The following is a 22,976-nucleotide window of genomic DNA, read 5'->3' as shown; positions in this document are numbered from 1 at the left end:
AAGTTTCAAATGCCCCAGCAACTAAGAAAATTCCTCTCTTCTCCCTTGCCAGCTTTGCAAGAAGTAAGTACTCATTAGAAAGAGAAAAAAAAAAAAAAAAAAGAGTTGGTTTTAATTTTTCTTCTATATTTCTTATTGTTGTCAGGGCTGAGGAACCCTTGTTCTGCCAAGGGCCATTTGGATATTTATAACATTATTCTCAGGCCATATGAAATTACCAACTTAAAAATGAAAACTTGATGTTGCTATGAAAAGAGCCCCTGGACTGATTGAATTTTTGAGACCTTGAGAGGGCCAGACCAAATGGTTTCACAGACAGTTTTTGGCTCAAGGGCCACCTATACTTGCACATTGGCTGACTCAAGAAAGTGAGAACATATTTATTTGAACATAATGGTAAGAGTCTGAGTTGGAAGGAAATAAAAATATATAATTAATTAGTTAATACAATTCATATGATATACATGACCCAACAGACAATGCATTGACAGCCCTGGTAGCTTCTGAGTGAGTAAGGCTTAAGTTCAGACACATTTCTGCCTACTGCCTGAACCACACAACCGCACATTCCTGCCCCAAGTGTGGAGCCATTAGGCATGTCTGGGAAACATCTGGCATCACACCTGCTCTTACCCTCTTACCAATCACAAGATGTGTGAGTCAGAGAAACAGCATGTCCTTCTGAGCCCTAGCACCTCTATGTACAATCCACACATACACAAAGGGTACACAATTATTCTATCAAGTTATATTTACAGGACAACTGACCTGTGGTTATACTTTGCCCACCCTCATTCAATGTGAGCATTTTCTTCCATTTAAATATATTTTCTCCTCTTAAAAAATATTTATTGACATTTTTTCTGTCATAAAGCTGCTGAAAGGCTTTTATATATGCCTTTAGTTTTTCTGGATTAAATATCTCATGGCAGTACCACTGGCTCATAGAATGTATTCGTTTTCAATGTTATCAGCTAAAGTCAACCTGTTTCCAAAAGTTATTGCATTCTTCTACCTCCTGCCAATAGGGACTAGAAACTCCACTGCTCTGCATCTGTGATCTGATCACTTGGTGTTTTGCCGTCTGATGGGTGTGAAATGGTCTGTGGTCTGAGCTTGTGGTCTGTGGTTATAGTTTCCCCTGACTACTAATGATGTTAAAAATCTGTTCACATACCATTCGTGCTTCCTATTTTTTTTCATGAAATTTCTATTTTTTTTCTTTAAGCTATGCTTGTATTAGGTTTTTTTTGTTTGTTTTGGTTTTTATAAATTTGCTCTACTACTTGTATTCTGTTATTTTTTTTACTATATAATTATTTTCCTTTTTCTTTGTGTGATTTTTTAATATGATTTAATTTTTATAAAATGAAATCTATATTCTTTTAGGTTGTATATTCTACTATGCCAAGTTTTTTAAATAGGTTCATAGATTATCTTCTAAATATGGCAAAGGGCATTTTGATTGTTTCTTCTTTGGTTTTCAGTATAACTGAGATTCATTTTCCTATGGTACAAGACTATCAAATTTAATTTTCCCCTATGGACAGCTGCAATATTCCAGTACCACTGACATTCATTCTTTCCATCAAGCTGCAAAGCCATTCTGGTGCAAAACTCTATACTATCTTCCACTGGTATAATTTTCTGACTATTTGCCAATACCAGATCTTCTTAAATACAATAGTCTTAGAGAAACTATTCTCTAAGGTATTGGAAGGATGACTTTTTTTTCTTCTGTTTCTTCATCTACAGAGTTTTTGGCTTTGCTTAGATGTTTGCTCTCTCATATATATTTAAGGGTCTAGTCAACAAACAAATAACCCCAAACTAGTTCACTTGACCTCTTGCTTGAATTATACTAAATTCATAGATTTGGGACTAATTGGCATCTTTAAAATGTTCAGTCTTCCTGTTCATAAGTGCATAGTTTATCTCAGTTTTCTGCAGTGTTCTCAGGCAAAACTTGAATATTTTCCAATAAAAATCTTTATCCTAACTCATTTTATATTTTTAGGCTTTTACACTTAATTTGTAGTCAATTTTGTTGAAGTACAGAAATGACATGGATTTCTACATTAAAATGTTGTAGCCCAAATCTTCTAGATTCATAATAAGTTATTTAATTGTTTCCTTGTGGATTTTCTATCAGTACAATCACATTGTCTCTAAGGAATTCTTCCCTTCTCAGTCTATCTTTATGTCTTTCTTTTCTTTTGCTTGTCTTCCTTGCTTAACTAGAATATATCCAGTGCCATCTTGAAGAGAAGTGCAGAAAGCAGCACCCATATCTTGTTCCTCATCTCAAAGAGAACTGAGAATCCTCTGGTATCTCAACACTAAGGCTATGTTGGCTGGAGAATTACTGTCTGCATGCTTTATCAGCTTAAGCAACATCTTTCATGCTTAGTAAAATAAGGGCTCTTCTCACAACTAGATGCTGGTATTTGACAAGTGTCTTTGAGGCAGCTACTGAAATAATGACATTTTTTTCCCTTGAAATATCTTATTTGAAGACTGGCAAGGTATCTCAGGAGTAGCAGCATAGGGCTTATGAGCACAAGATCTCAAGATCTGAGTTCTTATGTCCTCAACAGCAGATATACCAGAGCAATGCTCTGGTCTCTTTCATTAAAAAATTAAATAAAAATGCATATACATATTACTTGAGGAAATATAAATTGGACAGCTTTAGCAGTAAATAAATTTTGCATTCTCTAATAAAACCAACTTGGTTATGCATTCTATTCCATGCTCTTGGGTTTAATTTCACAGTATTTCCTCATGAATATTAACACCTGAAAATGAAATTGACTGCTAAATATTGGTTCTAGATAACTCTAGTTTTAGGGCTGAACAGTGATGCACTTGATTACAAGGTTCCCGGGTTCAAGTCCCCAGTCCACAACAGCAGAGAATGGTGGGTTCAAAAGCAGTGAAGTTGTGATGTAGGTGTCTTTCTTTCTCTCTCTCAATATCTGTCTTATCAAATTAAAATACTTTAAAAATAAAAATAAGTCCTGTTCTTAAAAAAAAAAAAATTAGCAAGGACTGGAAGAAGGAGCCCGGTTTGATCTCCTGGTTCCCAATTTGCAGGGGAGTCCTTCACAGGCCTTGAAGCAGGTCTGCAGGTTCCTCTCTTTCTCTCCCCCTCTGTCTTCCCCTCCTCTCCCCATTTCTCTCTGTCCTATCTAACAACACCACCAACAACAACAATAAAAATTAACAAGGGCAACAAAAGAGAAAAATAAAAATAAAATTTTTTTTAAAGTCCAGCTTTATGGATAGATGGGAAGACAGTCCTTCCATTCTTATGATCTCAAATAGTATATGTCATTTTGAGATAAACTGTTCTTTAAATATTTTATAACACTTTAATTATTACCTTGGCCTGGAGGTTAGTAGATTTTAAGGTACTGTATCTCTTACAGTATTTTTTCAGGTTTTCTAGTTTTTAAAAGCTTTTAAAATATATATATATATATATATTTATTTATTTATTTATTTATTTTAGAAGCTTTTATTTATTATTGGATAGAGACAGAGAGATTGAAGGGGAGACAGATAGGGAGAAAGACAGATGGACACCTGCAGCACTGCTTCACCACTCATAAAGCTTTCCCCCTGCAGGTGGGGACAAAAGCTTGAACCCGAGTCCTTGTGTAGTATAGTATGTGCACTTAGGTAGGTGCACCACTGTCTGGTTCCAAATTTTTCTACTTATTAATTCACTCTTGGCAAGTTTTTTTAAACATATCAATTTCATCAAAAAATGTTAATGTAATGAGAAAATTAATCATTTGGCTTTTTTTGTACATTCTGTGTCCATGACTTCTATAACTATGTCCCTGTACGAATTCATATCAGAGTTTATCTAGGTTGTTGCTTGTTCTTGGTCATATATATGCACATTTTACCTAAAGTTTATAAACTGTTACTTTCATGTAGTTTCTCTATTTTGTCCTTCTCTTATAAGCCACTACCATTGGCTTCATCATTCATGATTATTTCCATACACCTTCTTATTTAATCTTGTTTTTATAATGTTTTAGGATGGATGTTTGACTCATTAATTTTCAGCCTCTCTCTTTTTTTCTAACAAACAAGATTTTTTAACTTCTTTATTGGGGAATTAATGTTTAACATTCGACAATAAATACAATAGTTTGTACATGCATAACATTTCCCAGTTTTCCATATAACAATACAGCCCTCTGTAGTCCAAGAGGTGGTGCAGTGGTAAAGCTTTGGATTATCAAGCATGAGGTCCCGAGTTCGATCCTTGGCAGCACATGTGCCAGAGTGATGCATGATTCTTTCTCTCTCCTCCTTTCTCATAAATAAAATCTTTTAAAAAAAAAATACAACCCCCACTAGGTCCTCTGTCATCCCTTTTGGACCTGTGTTCTCCCCCTGCCCCACATCCCACACCCACCCCAGAGTCTTTTACTTTGGTGCAATATGCCAATTCCAGTTCAGGTTCTACTTGTGTTTTCTCTTCTGATCTTGTTTTTCAATTTCTGCCTGAGAGTGAAATTATCCCATATTCATCCTTCTGTTTCTTACTTACTTCACTTAACATGATTTTGTCAAGCTCCATCCAAGATCGGCTGAAAATGGTAAAGTCACTGTTTTTAATAGCCGAGTAGTATTCCATTGTGTATATATACCACAACGTGCTCATCTGTTGTTGGACACCTGAGTTGCTTCCAGGATTTGGCTATTACAAATTGTGCTGCCAAGAACATATGTGTACACAGATCTTTCTGGATAGGTGTGTTGGATTCCTTAGGATATATCCCCAGGAGAAGAATTGCAGGATCACAGGGTAGGTCCATTTCTAGCCTTCTGAGAGTTCTCCAGACTGTTCTCCAGAGAGGTTGGACCAATTTACATTCCCACCAGCAATGCAAGAGGGTTCCTTTGACCCCATGACCTCTCCAGCATTTGTTGCTGTTACCTTTTCTGATGTATGATATTCTCACAGGAGTGAAGTGGTCTTTATTTGCATTTGTTGTCTTTGTGTTGGTATTCTTCATGTTAGTTTGGCCCCCTTCCCCCTACCTCTGAGAGTAATGGTTTGGCCCTTGCTAGTTTCGTGCCCCTCTTTCTCTCTGCCCTGTATGCTAAGGACTTGCAGAGTCCCAGCAGCAGCGGCGGAGAGAGAATGATAGGGAAGCACATGGTGTGGTGATTTGCCCGTTCATGAATAAAGATTAAATTGCAGCTTCTCAGCCCAGCCATGTGTCCTCGAGTCTCTCTCTACTGCTGCGACGCTAGCCCGGCCTACTGGAGCCCTTGAACTTTAACAACAAATGGTGCCCATGTGGACCTGACCAGCGCATCTCTCAGATAAGTGAAGACAATTTGGCTACCTATGTACTATGGCCTTCTCTTCTGCTTGTGAAGAGATCTCCAAAGGCCTCTGCCTTTTCTTCACGAGACTGTTTCGCTGTTTCTGGAACATTTATCTCTGGACCACTCTGTGGTTTCTGCCCAATGCCAGCCCGCAGGAGCCCAACGCCAGCCTGCATGAGCCGGCTTTCCGCCTGAAATGAGGCATTGGGCACCGGCTCACCCCATGAGGCTCGGCCGCTGGGAAGAGGGCAGCAGACATGGCAGCCCATCATGGCTGCTCCCCTGGGGCACCTCGGGCCGCACCTTCTGCATGGCTGGCCAGCCCGCCCTCCTGCTATGAAGTCTGGACAGATCCTGGACCACCCGGAGACCGTGGGCTCCCTGACGCAACTGGGCCCCCTGGCCGAGATCTCCAGCTTGGGTCTGAAGGCAGATGAGCTATAATACGCAGAGATTCGTGCAGAGATCACAACCTATAATTCCTACAAGTGGAGCTGCGCGTGAGGCCACCTCTGGATGGTAACCCCCCCAACAACTAAGACAGTACAGATCTAAATTCGTGTTTAAAATGACATGTCTTCATAACAAAGGTTTCTCTCCTTGTGTATTAAAGACCATGTTTACGTGTGTGTTTAAAGTTTGTTGACATTAACTTTAAGGTTAAAAATGTAACTTTAAGGCTATATTCTTACCAGACAGAGTTAAATGAAAAAGGTTTTCAACATAGTTCTCATAAAGGTAAAATTAACTTACATTTAAAGTCTGAGTTAAAAATTAATTAAAAGTCAATGTATTTTAACTAAGTTAGTCTAAAAAAAAAACTGCGCACACCTAGGGTGTGTCTCCATCTTGAATGGGTGTAACAAAAGGTTAAAAAGACACTGTTGATATGTAAAACTCTCATATTCCTTCTCAGTTAAAAATGTTAGATTGTGCTATGGTTATGCTAACAATTGTAATAGAGTTATCAATTGTGGTAAACTTCTAACCTGCTACAAGTTTTGTTTCATAGTAAGTAAATTGCAGCTGTCAAGTTCTCTACTGAAAAGCGGAATTCTGATGGCTGACATTCCCCATCGGGACAGACATACAACAATTCACCCCCTGGCAATTCTTCGGTGGACATCTGCTTTGTACTCGCTTCTATCGGACTCACTGGTACCCCTCGGACACTTTGCACAAAACTAGCAGCTTCACTTTATGCTGCTGGGTTTCTCAAAGACTGACTGCAGCCAGCTGCCTTGAGATTCTAGGCCATACCCCCCCATGCTAGGTAATGCCCACACACACACACACAAATGCCGTCGAGGCAAGTAAAGCCCCCATAGGCAAGAAATGTTTTTTTTTAGCTGATAAAGTTTTGCCCACAGAGGCAAAAACGCCCCCCTCAGGCCTTCCCTTGGCAGCACACTGGTTCTTGTCTTACATGTTCCTCCATGTTTGTGCCAGTTTCTTTTTTGAAAATGCCTGTGCAATATAGGTTTCTGTTCACCCCACACTGATACTATGGACATTTAGTTAAAAAGAAAAGGGGAAAATTGTTGGTATATTTCATATTGCTTTGGCCCTTGCTAGTTTCGCGGGTCCGCTTTCTCCCCGCCCCCTATGCTAAGTAGTTGGAGAGTTCTTGGCACAGCCGCGTAAAGAGAAGGATGCTGGAGAGATCTGTGTGGTAGTTAGTTTAAGGGTCTCTTGCTCTGCCGCCAGAGGAGAAAGACAGGAGAGCACATGTTTGCCTGCTCGTGAATAAAGATTCTCTGCCCAGCCGTGTGTCTCTGGTCGTCTCTGTCTGCCGCTGCGAAGCTAGCCCGGCCAGCTGGAGCCCCCAACCTTAACGACATATTTGCATTTCTCTGACAATAAAAGAGTTGTGTTTCTCGGCCTTTTAGATCTTGTCTGTGGTAAATATTCTGTCCATGTCCTCTCCCCATTTTTGGATGGGGTCATTTGTTTTCTTGTTGAGTTTAGCAAGCTCTTTATTTATTTTGGTTATTAGCCTCTTGTCTGATGTATGGCATGTAAAGATCTTCTTCCATTCTGTGAGGGGTCTCTTGGTTTGGATAGTGGTTTCTTTTGCCGTGCAGAAGCTTTTTAATTTGATGTAGTCCCATGGATTATAGTTGCCTTAGTCTTCTTTGTAATTAGATTTGTTTCATTGAAGATGTCTTTAAAATTTATGCAGAAAAGAGTTCTGCCAATATTTTACGCTAAGTATCTGAAAATTTCTGGTCTACAATCCAAGTCCTTGATCCACTTGGAATTTACTTTTGTATTTGGTGAAATATAGTGTTTCAGTTTCATTCTTCTACATGTTTCAACCCATTTTTTCCAACACCATCTGTTGAAGAGACTCTGCTTTCCCATTTAATTGTCTGGGCACCTTTGTCAAAGATTAGATGTCGATAGGTGTAGGGACTTACTTCTGGGCTCTCAATTCTAATCCACTGTTCAGTGTGTCTACTCACATTCCAGTACCAAGAAGTTTTGATGACAATAGCCCTATAGTACAATTTGAGATCTGGGAGTGTGATGCCTCCAGTTCTGTTCTTTCTTCTCAAGATTGTTATGGAAATTCTAGGTCTTTTCTGGTTCCAGATAAACATTTGTAGCATTTGTTCTATTCTCCTAAAAAATGTGGTTGGGATCTTGGTGGGAATAGCATTAAATTTGTAGATGACTATATTCCTTTTGATGGTGTTAATTCTTCGAACCCATTAACATGGAATATCTTTCCACTTCTTTGTGTCTTTTTCAATTTCCTTGAGTAGTGACTCATAGTTTTCAGTATACAAGATTTTCACTTCTTTGGTTAGGTTTATTCCTAGATATTTTATTGTTTTTGTTGCTATAGTAAAAGGAATTGATTTCTGGATTTCATTTTCTTCTAACTTAGTGTTTGCATAGAGGAATGCCACTGACTTTTGAATATTAATTTTGTAGCCTGACACTTTACTATATTGCCTGATGATTTCCAAAAGATTCTTGCTGGATTCTTTAGGTTTTTCTATGTATACTATCATGTTATCTGCAAATAGGGAGAGTTTGTCTTCTTCTCTTGCAATCAATATGCCTTTAATTCCGTGCCCCTTCATGATTTCTATGGCAAGGACTTCCAACACTATACTGAATAGTAATGGTGATAGTGGGCAGCCCTGTCTATTACCTAATCTGGGGGGAATTGCTTCCAGTTTTTCACCATTTAGTATGATGTTGATTGTAGGTTTACTATATGTAGACTCCACTATCTTCAGGAATTTTCCATCTATTCCCATTTTTGTAGTGTTTTGATCTTAAGGGGATGTTGGATTTTGTCAAAGGCTTTCTCTGCATCTATTGATATGACCATGTGGTTTTTGGTCTTGCTTTTATCTGTATTATGGATCACATTGATTGATTTACATATATTAAACCAACCTTGAATCCCTGGGATAAACCCAACTTGGTCATGATGAACAATCTTTTTAATATACTGCTGCATCCAGTTGGCTAAAATTTTGTTCAATATTTTAGCATCTATGTTCATCAGAGATATTGGTCTGTAGTTTTCCTTTTTGGTTGTGTCCCTGTCTGCTTTTGGTATCAGAGTGATGTTGGCTTCATAGAAGCTGGAAGGGAGTATTCCATTGTCTTTGAAGTTCTGAAAGACTTTTAAAAGTAGAGGTATTAGTTCTTCTTTGAAGGGTTTGTAGAATTCATTTGTAAAACCATCTGGTCTAGGACTTTTATTTTGGGGAAGGTTTTTGATAACTGTTTCAATTTCATTAGCTGTAATGGGCCTGTTCATGTTGTCTAGTTACTCTTTACTTAATTTTGCAAGTTCACAGGTATCTAGGAAATTGTCCATTTCTTCCAGGTTTTCTAGATTGGTGGCATATAGTTGTTCATAGATGCCTTGCATGATATGTTAGAATCCAATTTTAAGAAATGTTTGAGAACAACTTCATGAGCTATACATTGTGAGTATATTTCAAATAACCTCAGTGAATTTAAAAAGAATGCCTGCTCTCTTAAATTCCAAAGAATATTGCTTAAATACTGCTCCTTAACTTCCAGGACAAAGACCTAGGCTGCCACCTCTGCAGATCAAATGTGGATTCATGCAGCTGGGATCAGGGCAGAGCACACTTAGTCCTTTCTCTGGGAAACATGTTGTAAAGAGTGTTACTTTCTATTTTTCTTTCAGCCCCAAATTCCTCAATGAAGACAGACAACTACTCAGAAGTGACAGAGTTTGTTTTTCAGGGCTTCTCCACCTTCCAGGAGCACCAGATCACCCTCTTTGTGGTCTTTCTTGCACTGTACACATTAACCCTGGCAGGCAATGTCATTATTGTGACCATCATCAGCCTGGACCGCCACCTCCACACACCCATGTACTTCTTCCTCAGTGTATTGTCAGCATCAGAGACCATTTACAGCTTGGTCATTGTCCCCCGTATGCTCTCCAGCCTGGTAGGTCTGGGTCAGCCCATCTCCCTGGGTGCCTGTGCCACCCAGATGTTCTTTTTTGTAACTTTCGGCATCAACAACTGCTTCCTGCTCACAGCCATGGGCTATGACCGTTATGTGGCCATCTGTAATCCCCTGCGCTACTCCCTCATCATGGGGAGGAGGGCATGTGTCCAGTTGATGGGAGGAGCCTGGGGCATTGGACTGATTGTAGCCATGACACAAGTGACCTCTGTGTTCAGATTGCCCTTTTGTGCCACCATGGTGGCTCACTTCTTCTGCGACATCCGCCCAGTAATGAAGTTGTCCTGCATTGACACCAGGGCCAATGAGATCCTGACTCTGATCATCAGTGTGCTGGTGCTCGTGGTGCCCATGGGCCTGGTCTTCATCTCCTATGTCCTCATCATCTCCTCCATCCTCAGGATTGCCTCAGCCGAGGGCAGGAAGAAGGCCTTTGCCACCTGTGCCTCCCATTTGACGGTGGTCATCATCCACTATGGCTGCGCCTCCATTGCCTACCTCAAGCCCAAGTCAGAGAACAGCAGGGACGAAGACCAGCTGATTTCAGTGACCTACACTGTCATCACACCCCTGCTCAACCCTGTTGTGTACACCCTGAGGAACAAAGAGGTCCAGGACTCCCTGCGAAGGGTGATAGGCAGGAAGCCCCTTTCCTAAGGAAATCTCCACACAAGTGGACCCGTTTAAGGGACACTTGTTGGGAAGGTGACAGAATAAAGAGCCCAGTTTTTGAGTCATAGCTGAATCCATACATTGCAGCTAGGCTCCAGGCAAGGCAAAGACTGGGCTATAATACTCAGAACTCACTTCCTCCCCCTCCCAGTCCACATAATTAATACACACTTGGCTCTAAGGCCTGTGCATAGACACCCACTGGCCCAATTCCAGAGGATAATTATGAGGTCACAGGGTGATGGAGTGTTTGTCACCATTTCGATTTAAAGTGACCCATCCACATTCCAGTTTCCACTCAGTTGAATCTTCTTTGGATACAAACTAGATGCTGGAATAAGTAATTTCTAGAAAAAAAAAATAGTACCCAGAAATCTAATTACCTTGGGCATTAACATGGCAAGTAAAAGGGATACAGATAGATTAGAGGAAATGGGATGAGGAGTGAGCCACAAAACCTTCCAGAGATAATACTTTCCTTTCTTGTATTTTTTAGTTGTTAATTTTTTTATTTGTTTTTTATAGAAACAGAGAAAAATTGAAAAAGAAGGGGAGATAGGAAAAAAGGAAAACACTGGAAGCACTGTTTACTATTTATGAAGCTCCCCCACTCCTCCCACCCTCCCCAATGCCCTACAGGGGCTTGAACCCAGGCCTTTGATCTCTGTAATATATGCTCAATCATGTATGCCACCTCCCAATCCTGAGACAATACTTTTCAAGCAACTTTGAGGCCAGTTTTTTGTCACACATGAGAGCCAAAGGAAAAGGGAGCTGGGGCCAAGGTAGAGGACACCCCTATACTGTTAGAAAGGAGCTGGCTATGTGACAGAGTTGTTAAGACCAGGACATACTCTCATCTCTTCTGTAAAGAGCTACCACATGAGGCTGGGGAAGCACTAACAGCAATGTCCCCTCAGAGACAGTTGGGCCACAGGCTTAGAGAAGAGACACTGGCTACTCAGGGACTCAAGTGCTGGAAGAGCCCATGGAATCAGTTAAGAAAGAAAAGCTAGAGCAGAGCCAAGTAGCACTTGAGGAAGGGGTTGGGGCCACAGAAAAGTTGTAAAGGTCCAGCCACAAAACAATTTCAGTGGGAATTTGAAAAAGAATCAGCTTCACATCTTCATAACAAGCCATGTAATTTTGTTACTCCTAAAATAATTTTTTCAAGCTAACAGGGATTTTAACATGAAAACTTCCATAAAATTAACTGAATTAGAAACAAGATAATCCTCTACAATTTCTTAACTCAAAATGATATATATGTACATATATATGTACATGTATGTATATATATGTTTATATATATACATATGAAAGTAGGTGAACTGTAGACCAATCTGCAAGGCAAACTGTGAACTGTGTTCAATAAAGCCTTAAGAATCAATGGCTGGTATTATTGGGCAAATGAAAGTTATTAGACTGATTTATTAGGAAAGGAAACACACACACACACACACACAAAAAAAACACGAGTGCACAGTATTCTCACCACAAAACACTTCTGAAATAGAGAAACTACAAATAAAGTGTAAAGTGATTGTGAAATTTATAGGCAGGTGCATGAAAATCTACCTCAAAATAAACTCTTCAATTCTATCTCCATAATTCCAAGATCCCACTGCTTCCAATGGAGAAAAGGTCACCTCCCCAACCATGTAAACTTGGCAGTTCTGTGACTGCTAAGTCCCTTTAGGAGTCAGAACAGAGCACTTCAGAACCCTACTCCCTCTGCCTCCCCGTTATCCTTGGGGTAAATCCAACTCTGGTCAAGATCTCCAATTTGGGGAGAAAGCAGAGGTCCTGAGTTCTGTGGAGTTGGTCTCCCTCTACCCGTGCCACCTTTTTCAGTCACAGTGAAACCCATGATGGAATGAAGGGGATCCTGAGAGGTCTCACAACCACCCACCCCAGCTCTCTCACCATCCTCCCTATGCCAGGATTCAAATCTGGGGAGGTAAGGGGCACCCCTTTTACTTTGATCAGAACCCCCTTCCCCACAGTAGAGTTTAGCTAACAGGTGCAATTGTAGGCCTCCCAGTACCCAGTTACATTTTTTAAACATCATTAATTAACAAAAAAATTCTGTTGGCAGGAAAATCAAAATTTCTCCTAACAGTATAGCTTACATTATAGATTTCATACACCAACTACTTTTGGTGCTTAAGCTTTTGAAATTCAAAATCATCCTTTGTAAACTAGAACTTCCTTTCCACTCTAGGAATGTCTGCTGAACTCAAAAACTGTCTTAGCTTTTAAGACAATGGACTCAGCTACAAGTTAAAAACAACAACAAAAAAACCTTTTTTGAAATTCAGTTGTATTCTTTTTCATCCCAACGCCCTTGGTTTTACCCTTACCTGGAGCAGAGGAAAGTCCTCCAAAACTATGTAGAATGTGGAAAAGATGTAGAGTGTGTATTGCTATATTTACACATTTATACCAAATATCAACAATATTAATTATCATGGATTTTTTTATGTTTCATTATTCAGATGTGGTAGTTACCTATCAATTCATTTGGATTTGGGGCCAGGGTGTGTTTTTCTTGTTTAATTTTACATATAAAAAAATATATATATGCATTGGAAGCAATTAATTTACACCCTTAATAAACACACACACACACATATATTCAACACAGTTATAGACCTCCAAGAAACCCAAACCCTGGAATTACTTTATCAATATCTTTTTTAAATTTATTTATTGGGGAATTAATGTTTTACATTCAACAATAAATACAATAGTTTGTACATGCATAACATTTCTCAGTTTTCCATATAACAATACAACCCCCACTAGGTCCTCTGTTATCTTTCTTGGACCTGTATTCTTCCTCCCCCACTCCTTTATCAATATCTTATTACACTTATGAATTGATTTGTGAAAATATTTCAGTGAATTTTTAGAAGATTTCAAGGTTACTATTATCAGCTGAAAATTATGATAATCCTTCCTCTTCCTTCCCAGTTCATGTATCTTATAATAATTTGTCTTGACTTCATAATGTTGATCAGTACATTCAGAAAAGGTTAAAGAATAATGATTAGTGGCCATTCTGTCTCATTGCCCTATTTATTGTTCATGTTTTTCGTTCCTCTTTTACAGCACAATGCTAAATTCTTAGTTAAGACACAAACATTTTGATAATGTTAAGAAACTATGTCTTCACAGGAGTATGAATCAAACTGTCAACGCCCATGTTCATCAGGGAAGCAATTACAGAAGCCAAACCTTCCACCTTCTGCACCCCATAGTGACCCTCTGTCCATACTCCCAGAGGGAAAAAGAATAGGAAAGCAACCAGGGGAGGGAATAGGATACAGAGTTCTGGTGGTAGGAATTGTGTGGAGTTGTACCTCTCTTACTCTAGGGCTTTTGTCAGTGTCTCTTTCTTATAAATAAAAATTTTTTAAAAAAGAAACTATATCTTTAATCTTATCTACTAAGATACTTTAAAGAATGGGTGTTAATATTTTACCACATATCCTTTCCAGTATCGAGGGAAAAGGCCATAATTTTTCTCATTTTACATATTTGCATGGTGAAATTGACTAAAAGATCAAAAAAAAAAAAAGGTAAAATCCTCCTGTACTGCTGGAATTAGAGTTAGCATATATCAAATACTTGCTGTGTGCCCCGCACTTTTTCTATAGTTGTGTGTTAATGAACTCATTTCCTCTTTAGCAACCCTGTGGCTTACATCTGCCATTATACCCAATGTAATGGTGGATACTGGGGGTGGATACTGATGCAGACTCCACTTAACAGAAGTGGGATGTGAGGCACCTGTGCTCTCACTCAAAGGCCTACGGTTACTTCGTCTTTAAGTGAAGTAAGGGTTTGAACTCTTGAGAGTTTGAATCCAAGACTTTCCCTCTGGGTGCTCGCCCTGCCCCGCCATACTTTGCCATGCTGGGCACTTGCTTGAGTATGCTGCAGCTTCTCTTTATTTAGCTGACTTCATTTTCTTTATTTAGTTCTTTGCCTCTGTGCACACTGACTAAATGAAGCTTCATGTCCAATGTTCTTCACTATGCAGAATAATTTGAATGGCTCTTCCCCCCACCCCTTCTTCTAGGCTTGGTGCCTTTTAAAAGACCAGCAGATTTTTTTATTCCTGAAATGCTTGGTGACATTACTTTCTGAGTTTGGATTGTGTTATTTAATAGTCTGAAATTATCTGGAGCTGAGATTTCTATGTGGAGGGTAACACTTTGGTGTGGGCTCTGTGATTTCAAAAAGGTCATTTTAGGCTGGTCTTGTTGCCATGGGGAGAAGGAGAATCCCCTATCTAGATTTCTAGCTGCAAGCCTTTCTGGATCTGAGCTTGTCTATGAGCTGCCTGCTTTAGGCATTTCTGTCTACAAATCTGGGATCATTCCCAGTAAGACATGTGGGGAAAAAAATTAGTGTACATTTTCTAGCCTGTGAAGACTCCCTTCTCTCCCCAGTTCTTGGATAGCAGGTCAGTGAGTATCTAGAACTATCTTGTTTTCCCACCATTTGTGGAAAAGGCAGTAAAAGACATGTATAGAACTGTGAGATTCAAAGCACTTCAAGGATTTAGAGAGCAAATCTCCCAGCAGAGAGATAGGAGAGAACACAGCTCCTAACTTTCACTAATCTAAGACTCAGCTGTCAGGAACCACACCGTCACTCCAAAGCAGCTTATATATAAGAAGAGACAGCTGGGGTGGGGCAGTAGAGTCTCCTGATGGAAATGACCACATAAAAAGGCATTAGAGCTCAGTCACTGGCCCCAGCTTATCAGATGCTAGAGAGCCACAGGTGCCAACCCACAGAGGGAGGAAGACCAGCCAATGAGCCCACCTATCAGTCTGCTCTACCTGAAACGCAGCTGGTGGACCGTTCATGTGCTGTCATGCCTACCCAAACTGACCTTATTCAGAAACAATATCCCCCCCCCCCCCTTGGCTTATCTTGGTCTTTCCCACCACAGTTCTCTATTCAACAGTTACCTTTTTAAATGGGAAATCGGGATCAGTGAGACAGTGTACGGCAGGGTGCCTGCTTTGCCATGCATGTGACCCAGGTTCAAGGCCCTGCTACATGATGTGGGAATACTGACAACGGGGGAAGCACCAGTGTTACAGGCTCCTTCTCTCTCTTTCCATTTGAAGCTGGCCCCTGGCTTATCATACACACATGCCTAGTAAATATTAGCTTTCTTCTCTATTGCCACAGGAAAGAGAGTATGAAAAAGCATAGTGTGGAGTTCCATGGTGATGGCAACTTTGGCAAAGACAGCTAGGGAGGCCCAAGGCTCAGTCAAAATGAAAAGGGAGTCTCTCCTGCTCAGTTACAGTCTCAAAGGCTGTAAAAGCCTCTAAGATATCATCCTAAGAGGATGGCAAGCCATGGCAGGCATTTCTGAGCATGCAAAAATCCTGGTGGCTTCCAGAGACTTCAGGTGTGGAACGACAACCCTTCCGCTTCATCACGTGGGTGAGACCTTTCCTTTCATAGTATTCTCTAATTTCATCCCAGGTGGTTCACTTCCTAACAAAGTCCCAAAGTTCCAGGAGATAGAGCATATGTTCACAGGTATCCATAAACTAGAGCAAATATATACCTGAAAGCAGTAGTACACTAGAGTTTGCAGTGAGTACCCCCCAACACTTCATCTCCACTATTCCAACCTTTGGGTCCATGATTCTTCAACAATTTGTTTGGCTTTGTATGTTAACTCTCTTTTCAGCCACCAGGTTCCAGATGCCATCAGGATGCCGGCCAGGCTTCCCTGGACTTAAGACCCCACCAATGCATCCTGGAGCTCCACTTCCCCAGAGACTCACCCTAGTAGGGAAAGACAAAGGCAGACTGGGAGTATGGATCAACTAGTCAATGCCCATGTTCAGTAGGGGAGCAATTACAGAAGCCAGACCTCCCACCTTCTGCAACCCACAACGACCCTGGGTCCATGCTCCCAGACGGATAGAGAATGGGAAAGCTATTGGGGAGGGGATGGGATATGGAGATTGGGTGGCAGGATCTGTGTGGAGTTGTACCCCCCATCCTATGATTTTGTTAATGTCTCCTTTCTTAAATAAATAAATAATTTTTTTAAAAAATCCTGGTGGCTTATAAGTAACAGCTTTCCCTGAAAATTTAAACCCTGGAGCCAAAGGGGAGACACATCTGTGAGGATACAGGAGATCAGCCAGGACCTAACTGGCAGTCCAGGTGAAAGGAAATGGTGCTCAGGACAAGCTTCCTAGAGAGGCTACAAACCAGTGCCAGTAGGACCCAATCTGATTGAGATGCCATGAAGACATCCCAGTGGAGCCCATGGATGATTGTTCAAACAGCTATGAAGTTTGGAAAGGAGTCTGGGTTTAACTTTTGAAATTGCTCAAATCCAGAAAAAGACAACATCACCAGGTCAAATATATGAAGACATAAGGGTACAACTGAACTAGGCTGCCCCAGTATCAGGAAATCAAAGAAAGGAGGATAGAGAAATTCTTCTTCTAGCGTTTGCCCTTCTTCCGTAGCCAGTCAACAGTGTCAGGTTGAGCCTGATGTAAAGTTTCGAGACCTTTGAATCTGGAGAGGCGGCAATCATTGACTATGTGGGTCATAGTCTGTCTGTAGCCGCAGGGGCAGTTCGGGTCATCTCTGGCTCTCCAGCGATGGAACATAGCGGCGCACCGGCCATGGCCTGTTCGATAGCGATTGAGGAGGGCCCAATCATAACGTGCTAGGTCAAAGCCGGGTTGACGCTTGCAGGGGTCTGTGATGAGGTGTTTGTTCTTTACCTCAGCTGACTGCCAACTCTGTTTCCAAGAGTCTGGAACAGAGAAATGAAGAAAAATCACAAGTTTGAATGGTGAAAGGATGCGCCCTGGAGGCCATGTGGCAAGGTTTCCAAGGAAGTGAAATTGATCAAGTGGATCCACATTGCCAAGACAACCGGAAAGAAGATTTAAATTCAGTGACCAGGGGCCTCCAGTCACCCTGAAAATTCTTTATTGGTGGACGGATGGCAATAAAAGCCTTTCTGTGTGCATCCAGGAGAGAAAATAGAAGAGAGATTGAAGACAGTGCAATTTCTTCCTCAAGTTTTAATGTAAAAAGGAACAAATAAATATTCCCTGAAGTGCTTTCAGTACTCAGCAAAACATTGTGGAATTAATGCAAGTGGATATCTTATTTTCACTTTTGGTCCTTTTGCATGGGGACAATTATAATAAGTCAGTTTGTGACTGTGACCAAATTTGAGTGGGTATAAAGGAGAGTTCACAGATTTTTATTTTTTTTTAGTGTAGGACTATACCCCATGGTGAGGTCACAGAGTGACTTATTGAGACATATCCTACTTACTATGGGAAGTAAAAAGCACAATTTGTTTTTAAGAAGTATGTCTAGCTTCATTTCTTTTACCCTTTAAGTATTGATTAATCAAATACTGAAACGTGAAAGTGTACAAGAAAGCACTGGTACTTTTAAAAAATCCCTTTAAAGTTAGGACGATCTGATAAACACGTAACTATAATACTAATGAAGTTTCAGAGTCAGAAACTTAATAAAAATGATAACACAGAAAAATATTTGCAACACATATACTAAAAAAGCCTATCGTCTCATTAGAGCTCTCTTAGTTGAAGAAAGCAGCAACACAAAGTGAGAAATGAGCACATTATGTAAATAGACATTTACAGCAAATGAAGTTCCAATGGACAATAAGTCCATGAAAAGATATTCAGCCTCATGCCTAAGTGGAGAAATAAAACTCCAAGAAAAATAATTGACCATCGGCATAGCAGAGCCTGAGAGAACTGGCCGGCACTCTTGGCTGGTAGCGATGTGGTCAAGGAAGTGAGCTCAGCTATTCCAAGCCTGAGGCCTGACACAGCCTGTTTGGTTTTAGCCTGGCAATAGTTACTAGGGTTTAAAAGTACTTGTCGCTAACTAAGGATTTTTATTTGCAAGAATGTGCCCTGATGTATTTCCACAATGTACAATTATCCATGGATGGTGATTCTCTTTACAAGAGTTTATAAGATGCCTCAAACTGCAGTCTAAATAGCCATCAGTAAGATAGGCTAAATGACTTATGTTGTAGTCTTGTCCAACAGTATGAGTTTGTTTGAATGAATGTAATAAATCTCCACATGCTGACTTATAAAGATATCTCAAATGTATTGTTGTATGAAAAAAAATCAAGTCTTCTAAAGGCACCTAGAACACACACAGAGAGAGGAAGAAAGTTACACAGAGACTGTTTCTAAATCTCATCAGCAGACTTGGGTTTGATATGGCAGGCTAAGCAATTTAGAAACAACTTTCTGTGTGTTTTAGACTTAAGCAAATATGTGGAGAATAATCAGAACCAGGTTTCTTCCCTCTAAAGAAAGGAATTGCAAATGGAATGGGGGTCCCTGAAATGTACTCTGAGTCTAGTCTGGAATTAGAATTAGAGATTCCATCATGGAATGGTGGTTTTTAAGACAGAAATGCACACACACACACACACACACACACACACACTACTTTGTAGTTTGCTCTCTGAAAAAGTTTAAAGCAATTATGCAACAGTAATAAGCACACCTACACCCAGATCTTGTTTTCTAAATATAATTCACCACTAGACACGCCGTGGCTTCTTGCAAAAGCGGCTGATCACAACACTGGTTGTGGGAAGGCACAAGGCAAGTAGAAGACCCTTGGCCAGCTGGAGTATAAAGAAGTGTCAGAGTAGTAAGAGCACAGGAGTCAGGTAGTGTATTTCCTCCTGGCCAGTTATGTTAGCGTGTTTACCAAACATGGCCCGAATCCAGAAGTAGGTGTGTAACAGCTCTTCCTCACGGCAGAATCCACTCCCCTGGAGGGATGACAGAATGTCATCAATGGATCCTGAAACTCAAGGGTGAGAGTTTGATGAGGAAAAGAATAGAGACAATAAAGACTCTCCTCTATAATTTTTCTTGCTGAACAAGCACCACCCCAATTGAACCATGGGAAAGAGATCAAAATTTCTGTATTTTTCTGGCTCCCTTCTCAGGAAAGAGCAGGAGTCAGACCTGAGGGAAAGGCAGGCCTTGCGCTGGGGAGATAGTTCAGTTTCTAGGTTGGATCCCCAACACTGCCATATGCCAAAACTCTTTTTCACTCCCATTTCCTATTACTTGTAAAAACAAATACATCTAAGGCCAGGGTAGATAGCATAATGCTTATGCAAAGATATTCTCCTGCCTGAGGCTCCAAAGTCCCAGGTTCAATGCCCTGCACCACCATAAGCCAGAACTAATCAGTGCTCTGGTTAAAAAAAAAAAATACAAGTGAAGAGCAGGTCTGAACAGCTCATATCAGAGAAGTAAATTCCTGTATAAGTGGATACAAAGATATCCTTTTTTTTCCATAAGATTTTTTCAGAGCTGTTCTGAGACCACTTACCCTGAAGGGCTGAAGTTTGAGGAACTGGATCAGAAATGTAGTTGCCATATCACACGTGATACCTAACCCTTATACATGTCACCCAGAATCATTGCTGGAAACACTGAACAGGCAGTGGACATGGGAGGGAGCACTAGGAAGCTCCTGTTAGGTTCTCCAGAGTATTGCCCATACTTTCCCTCTGCTGATTTCTAACCTGTCCCCTTTCACTGTGATGAAGCTCACCACGAGGTTCTCTAGCCTGTGACTCCTTCCAAGGGAGCCAGCCAGCTCACAGGTGAGGATCTCTGGCAAAAATGAAATAATAAATAATAAATCAAATAAATGGGGTGACAGCTTCTCTTACTTCACCCCTAATGATCTTTGAATTTAATGATATTTCATAAGCCTCGCCTTAGTTGGTACAGAAAAGCAAACAACTGGGAGCTGGAGCTATTAAGACAGTGTGACTTAGTACAAGGAGTTAAACTGAAGTGTGGAACAGAATAGGCAGTGTGTCTCTGCCTTGTGTTTACACAAAATTTTGACATTTGACCAACATTGAATTGCAGACCAGTGGGGAAATGAAATCCCTTCAAATAGAGGAGCTAGGAAAAGTGGCTACCCACCTCTGTAAAAGAAGAAGACTGGCCAAATAGTTACTTGGATAATGTGTTATTTTGCCATGTGTGTGACCCAGGTTCGAGTCCAGCCCCCATCACATTGAAGGAACTTTTTGTGCTATGGTCTCTTTCACTTACTCTGCTTCTCTGCCTCTCTGTTTCTATCAAACTAAAAGGAGGAGAAGCAGGAGGAGGATAGGGAGGATGAGGAAGACAAGGAGCAGGAGGAAATAAGAATAAAAAGAAACATGGATTTGGATATCTATCTTGCTACATATATAAAATTTAATTCCAGGCAGGTTTAAATATGAAAAGCATATTAATATGCTCAAAAGAAAATAAAGGTTTTCTTCCCTCCTCAGCTATGGTTGCCATTTCTGAATCCTGCAGCACAAAAACCACGACCAAAACTGATTATTTTCATTCCAGAAAAGGAGAAGAAAGTGTCTCCTGATCCCAAGCAGGTTCTTGATGCATTGAAGGAGGTTATCATGGTCCCTGGAATCCAAGAGTGGCTCTTAGCAGGAGCTCATTTGGGTTTAGTAACCATGGTTTTCCAAGGCCTTGCTGTTTAAAAATAGAATATTGTTTAAGAAATAACACCTGACACATAAGATGCTGCTGTCTCAACTCTCAATGTAGTCAGTGTCCCAGGGTAAAGGCACCCTCACATAAGGAGACCCTATAAACTCGGGGTAGCCCTCCATGGAGCCCAAGAAAGGTACCAGAAGCTCAGAGAGTCTCCTTGAAGACACTCCTATGGGCATCTAAGCTTTTCTGCTCACTGAAGGGAATTTCTCACCCACCTCCCTCTGCACAGCCCTTCATGCCCTTCACCCCACCTCTGGCCTGGTCCTGGGTAACCAGAAAGACAGCATTTGGATGCCTATCCTTGAACTTCATTCTGAACAATGGGTCCCTATGGGCCATGACTCTGACCTCTGCCTTCATCTTTCTATTAAGTCCCAGATTTGCAGGAAGAACAGTAACATAAGGATGGTGAGGGGCAGATGGAGCACACAGTGGTGCACCAGGTTAAGCATGTAAAAGGCAGTAGCCTTGAAATTCCCTTTTTATGCAGTTGTTTGTTAAGTGCTTTTATTATGAGTTGCTTGTAGTATGAGGTGGAAAATTCCTTGCCCCTTCCCCCTTGAATAAGCAGGACCTAATCAGTGAAGGCCACCCATTGTTCGAAGGACCCTGCCTGGGGACAAGCCTTATCAGGACCTCATCAGTGAAGGCCACCCATTGTTCGAAGGACCCTACATGGGGACAAGCCTTATCAGGACCTTTGAACAGACTTTGTGGTGTGCTGCCTACCGGATGGGTGGTCATAGCCGATGGCAGGAGGATGTGGTGACCCTGCCTGGTTGAATTCTATACTTACTATATTTGAAACTAGCCCGCGCTTTGCTTTGAATGGATCATGCTTTTGCTAAGTTTGAAATGATTGGATCTTGTGTTTGCTATAGCCTGTTATTGGATGTAGGTTGATAAGGTGATGTGCTCCCCCTCCCTGAGTGTAGTCTGAATTCCTATAAATTGTATGGTTTGAGCCCTGTTCGGGGTCGAGCTTGGTAGACTAACACCAGTCACCATCTCGGCCTGGATTGCAATTCGTCAATAAACATCTTTGCTTCCTTACAGTGGATGGTGGTTTGATTTATGCTCGCTAACAAAGCACACACATCACCATATGAAAGGATCTGGGTTTGAGCCCCTACTCCCCACCTGCAAAAGGGCTCTTAATGAGCAGTGTAGCCAGTCTGCAAGTGTCTATATTTCTCTCTTCCTCTCTATATCCTTTTTCTCTCTCAATTTCTCTCTGTCCTGTCAAAAACTGATCCAGGTTTCTAGTTCTTTTTCCAAGTATGACATTCTCTCCCCAGACAATAACCTGGGTCCACTTGCATATTAGATGTCAGGCTCAGGTAAAAACTAGTAAAGTCATGGGCCCTCTGGAATATACCTAAAATAGACCTACTAGCTTTTTCCAAAATGGAGACCCCAATCTCCATCTGAAATATTCATGCCTTTAGGTCTATTATGAGTCAACAATTTGTTCTGCATTATGTCTTAACTCTTTTTCATTCACCAGGTTCCAGATGATACTATGATGCCAACCCAACTTCCTTGGGCAGAGGGCCCCACCATGTGTCTTGAAGCCCCGTCTCCCCATATCTCTGCCCCACTATGGAAAAAGAGAGACAGGCTGGGAGAATGGACCGGCCTGCCAAAGCCCATGTTCAACAGGGAAGCAATTACAGAAGCCAGACCTTCCATCTTCTGCACCCCATAGTGATCCTGGGTCCATACTTCCAGAGGGATAAAGAATAGGGAAGCTATCAAGGGAGGGAATTGGATATGGAGCTCTGTGGGTGGCCACTGTGTGGAAATGTACCCCCTCTTATCCTATGGTCTTGTCAATGTCTCCATTTTATTATT

At 40.9% G+C, this 22,976-nt stretch overlaps 2 protein-coding genes across 2 annotated transcripts in view; one reads left to right on the top strand and one right to left on the bottom strand.

Annotated features, from left to right (window-relative positions):
• LOC103120180 (olfactory receptor 10J1-like) overlaps positions 1-10,488 on the top strand; it is a 34,457-nt gene extending 23,969 nt beyond the window's left edge. The window contains exon 4 of the mRNA XM_016191489.2: positions 9,542-10,488. Coding sequence (XP_016046975.2) covers positions 9,542-10,488 — 947 coding nt within the window. The remainder of the gene's footprint in view (positions 1-9,541) is intronic.
• Positions 1-22,976, bottom strand: part of LOC103120178 (olfactory receptor 10J3-like) — a 105,897-nt gene that overhangs the window by 10,888 nt on the left and 72,033 nt on the right. The gene's annotated exons all lie outside the window — the stretch shown is intronic.

This window comes from Erinaceus europaeus, chromosome 9, assembly GCF_950295315.1.
Source record: "Erinaceus europaeus chromosome 9, mEriEur2.1, whole genome shotgun sequence".
Taxonomy (NCBI): domain Eukaryota; kingdom Metazoa; phylum Chordata; class Mammalia; order Eulipotyphla; family Erinaceidae; genus Erinaceus; species Erinaceus europaeus.
The sequence above is the reverse complement of the archived record's forward strand: the minus strand, read 5'-3'. Positions and strand labels throughout refer to the sequence as shown.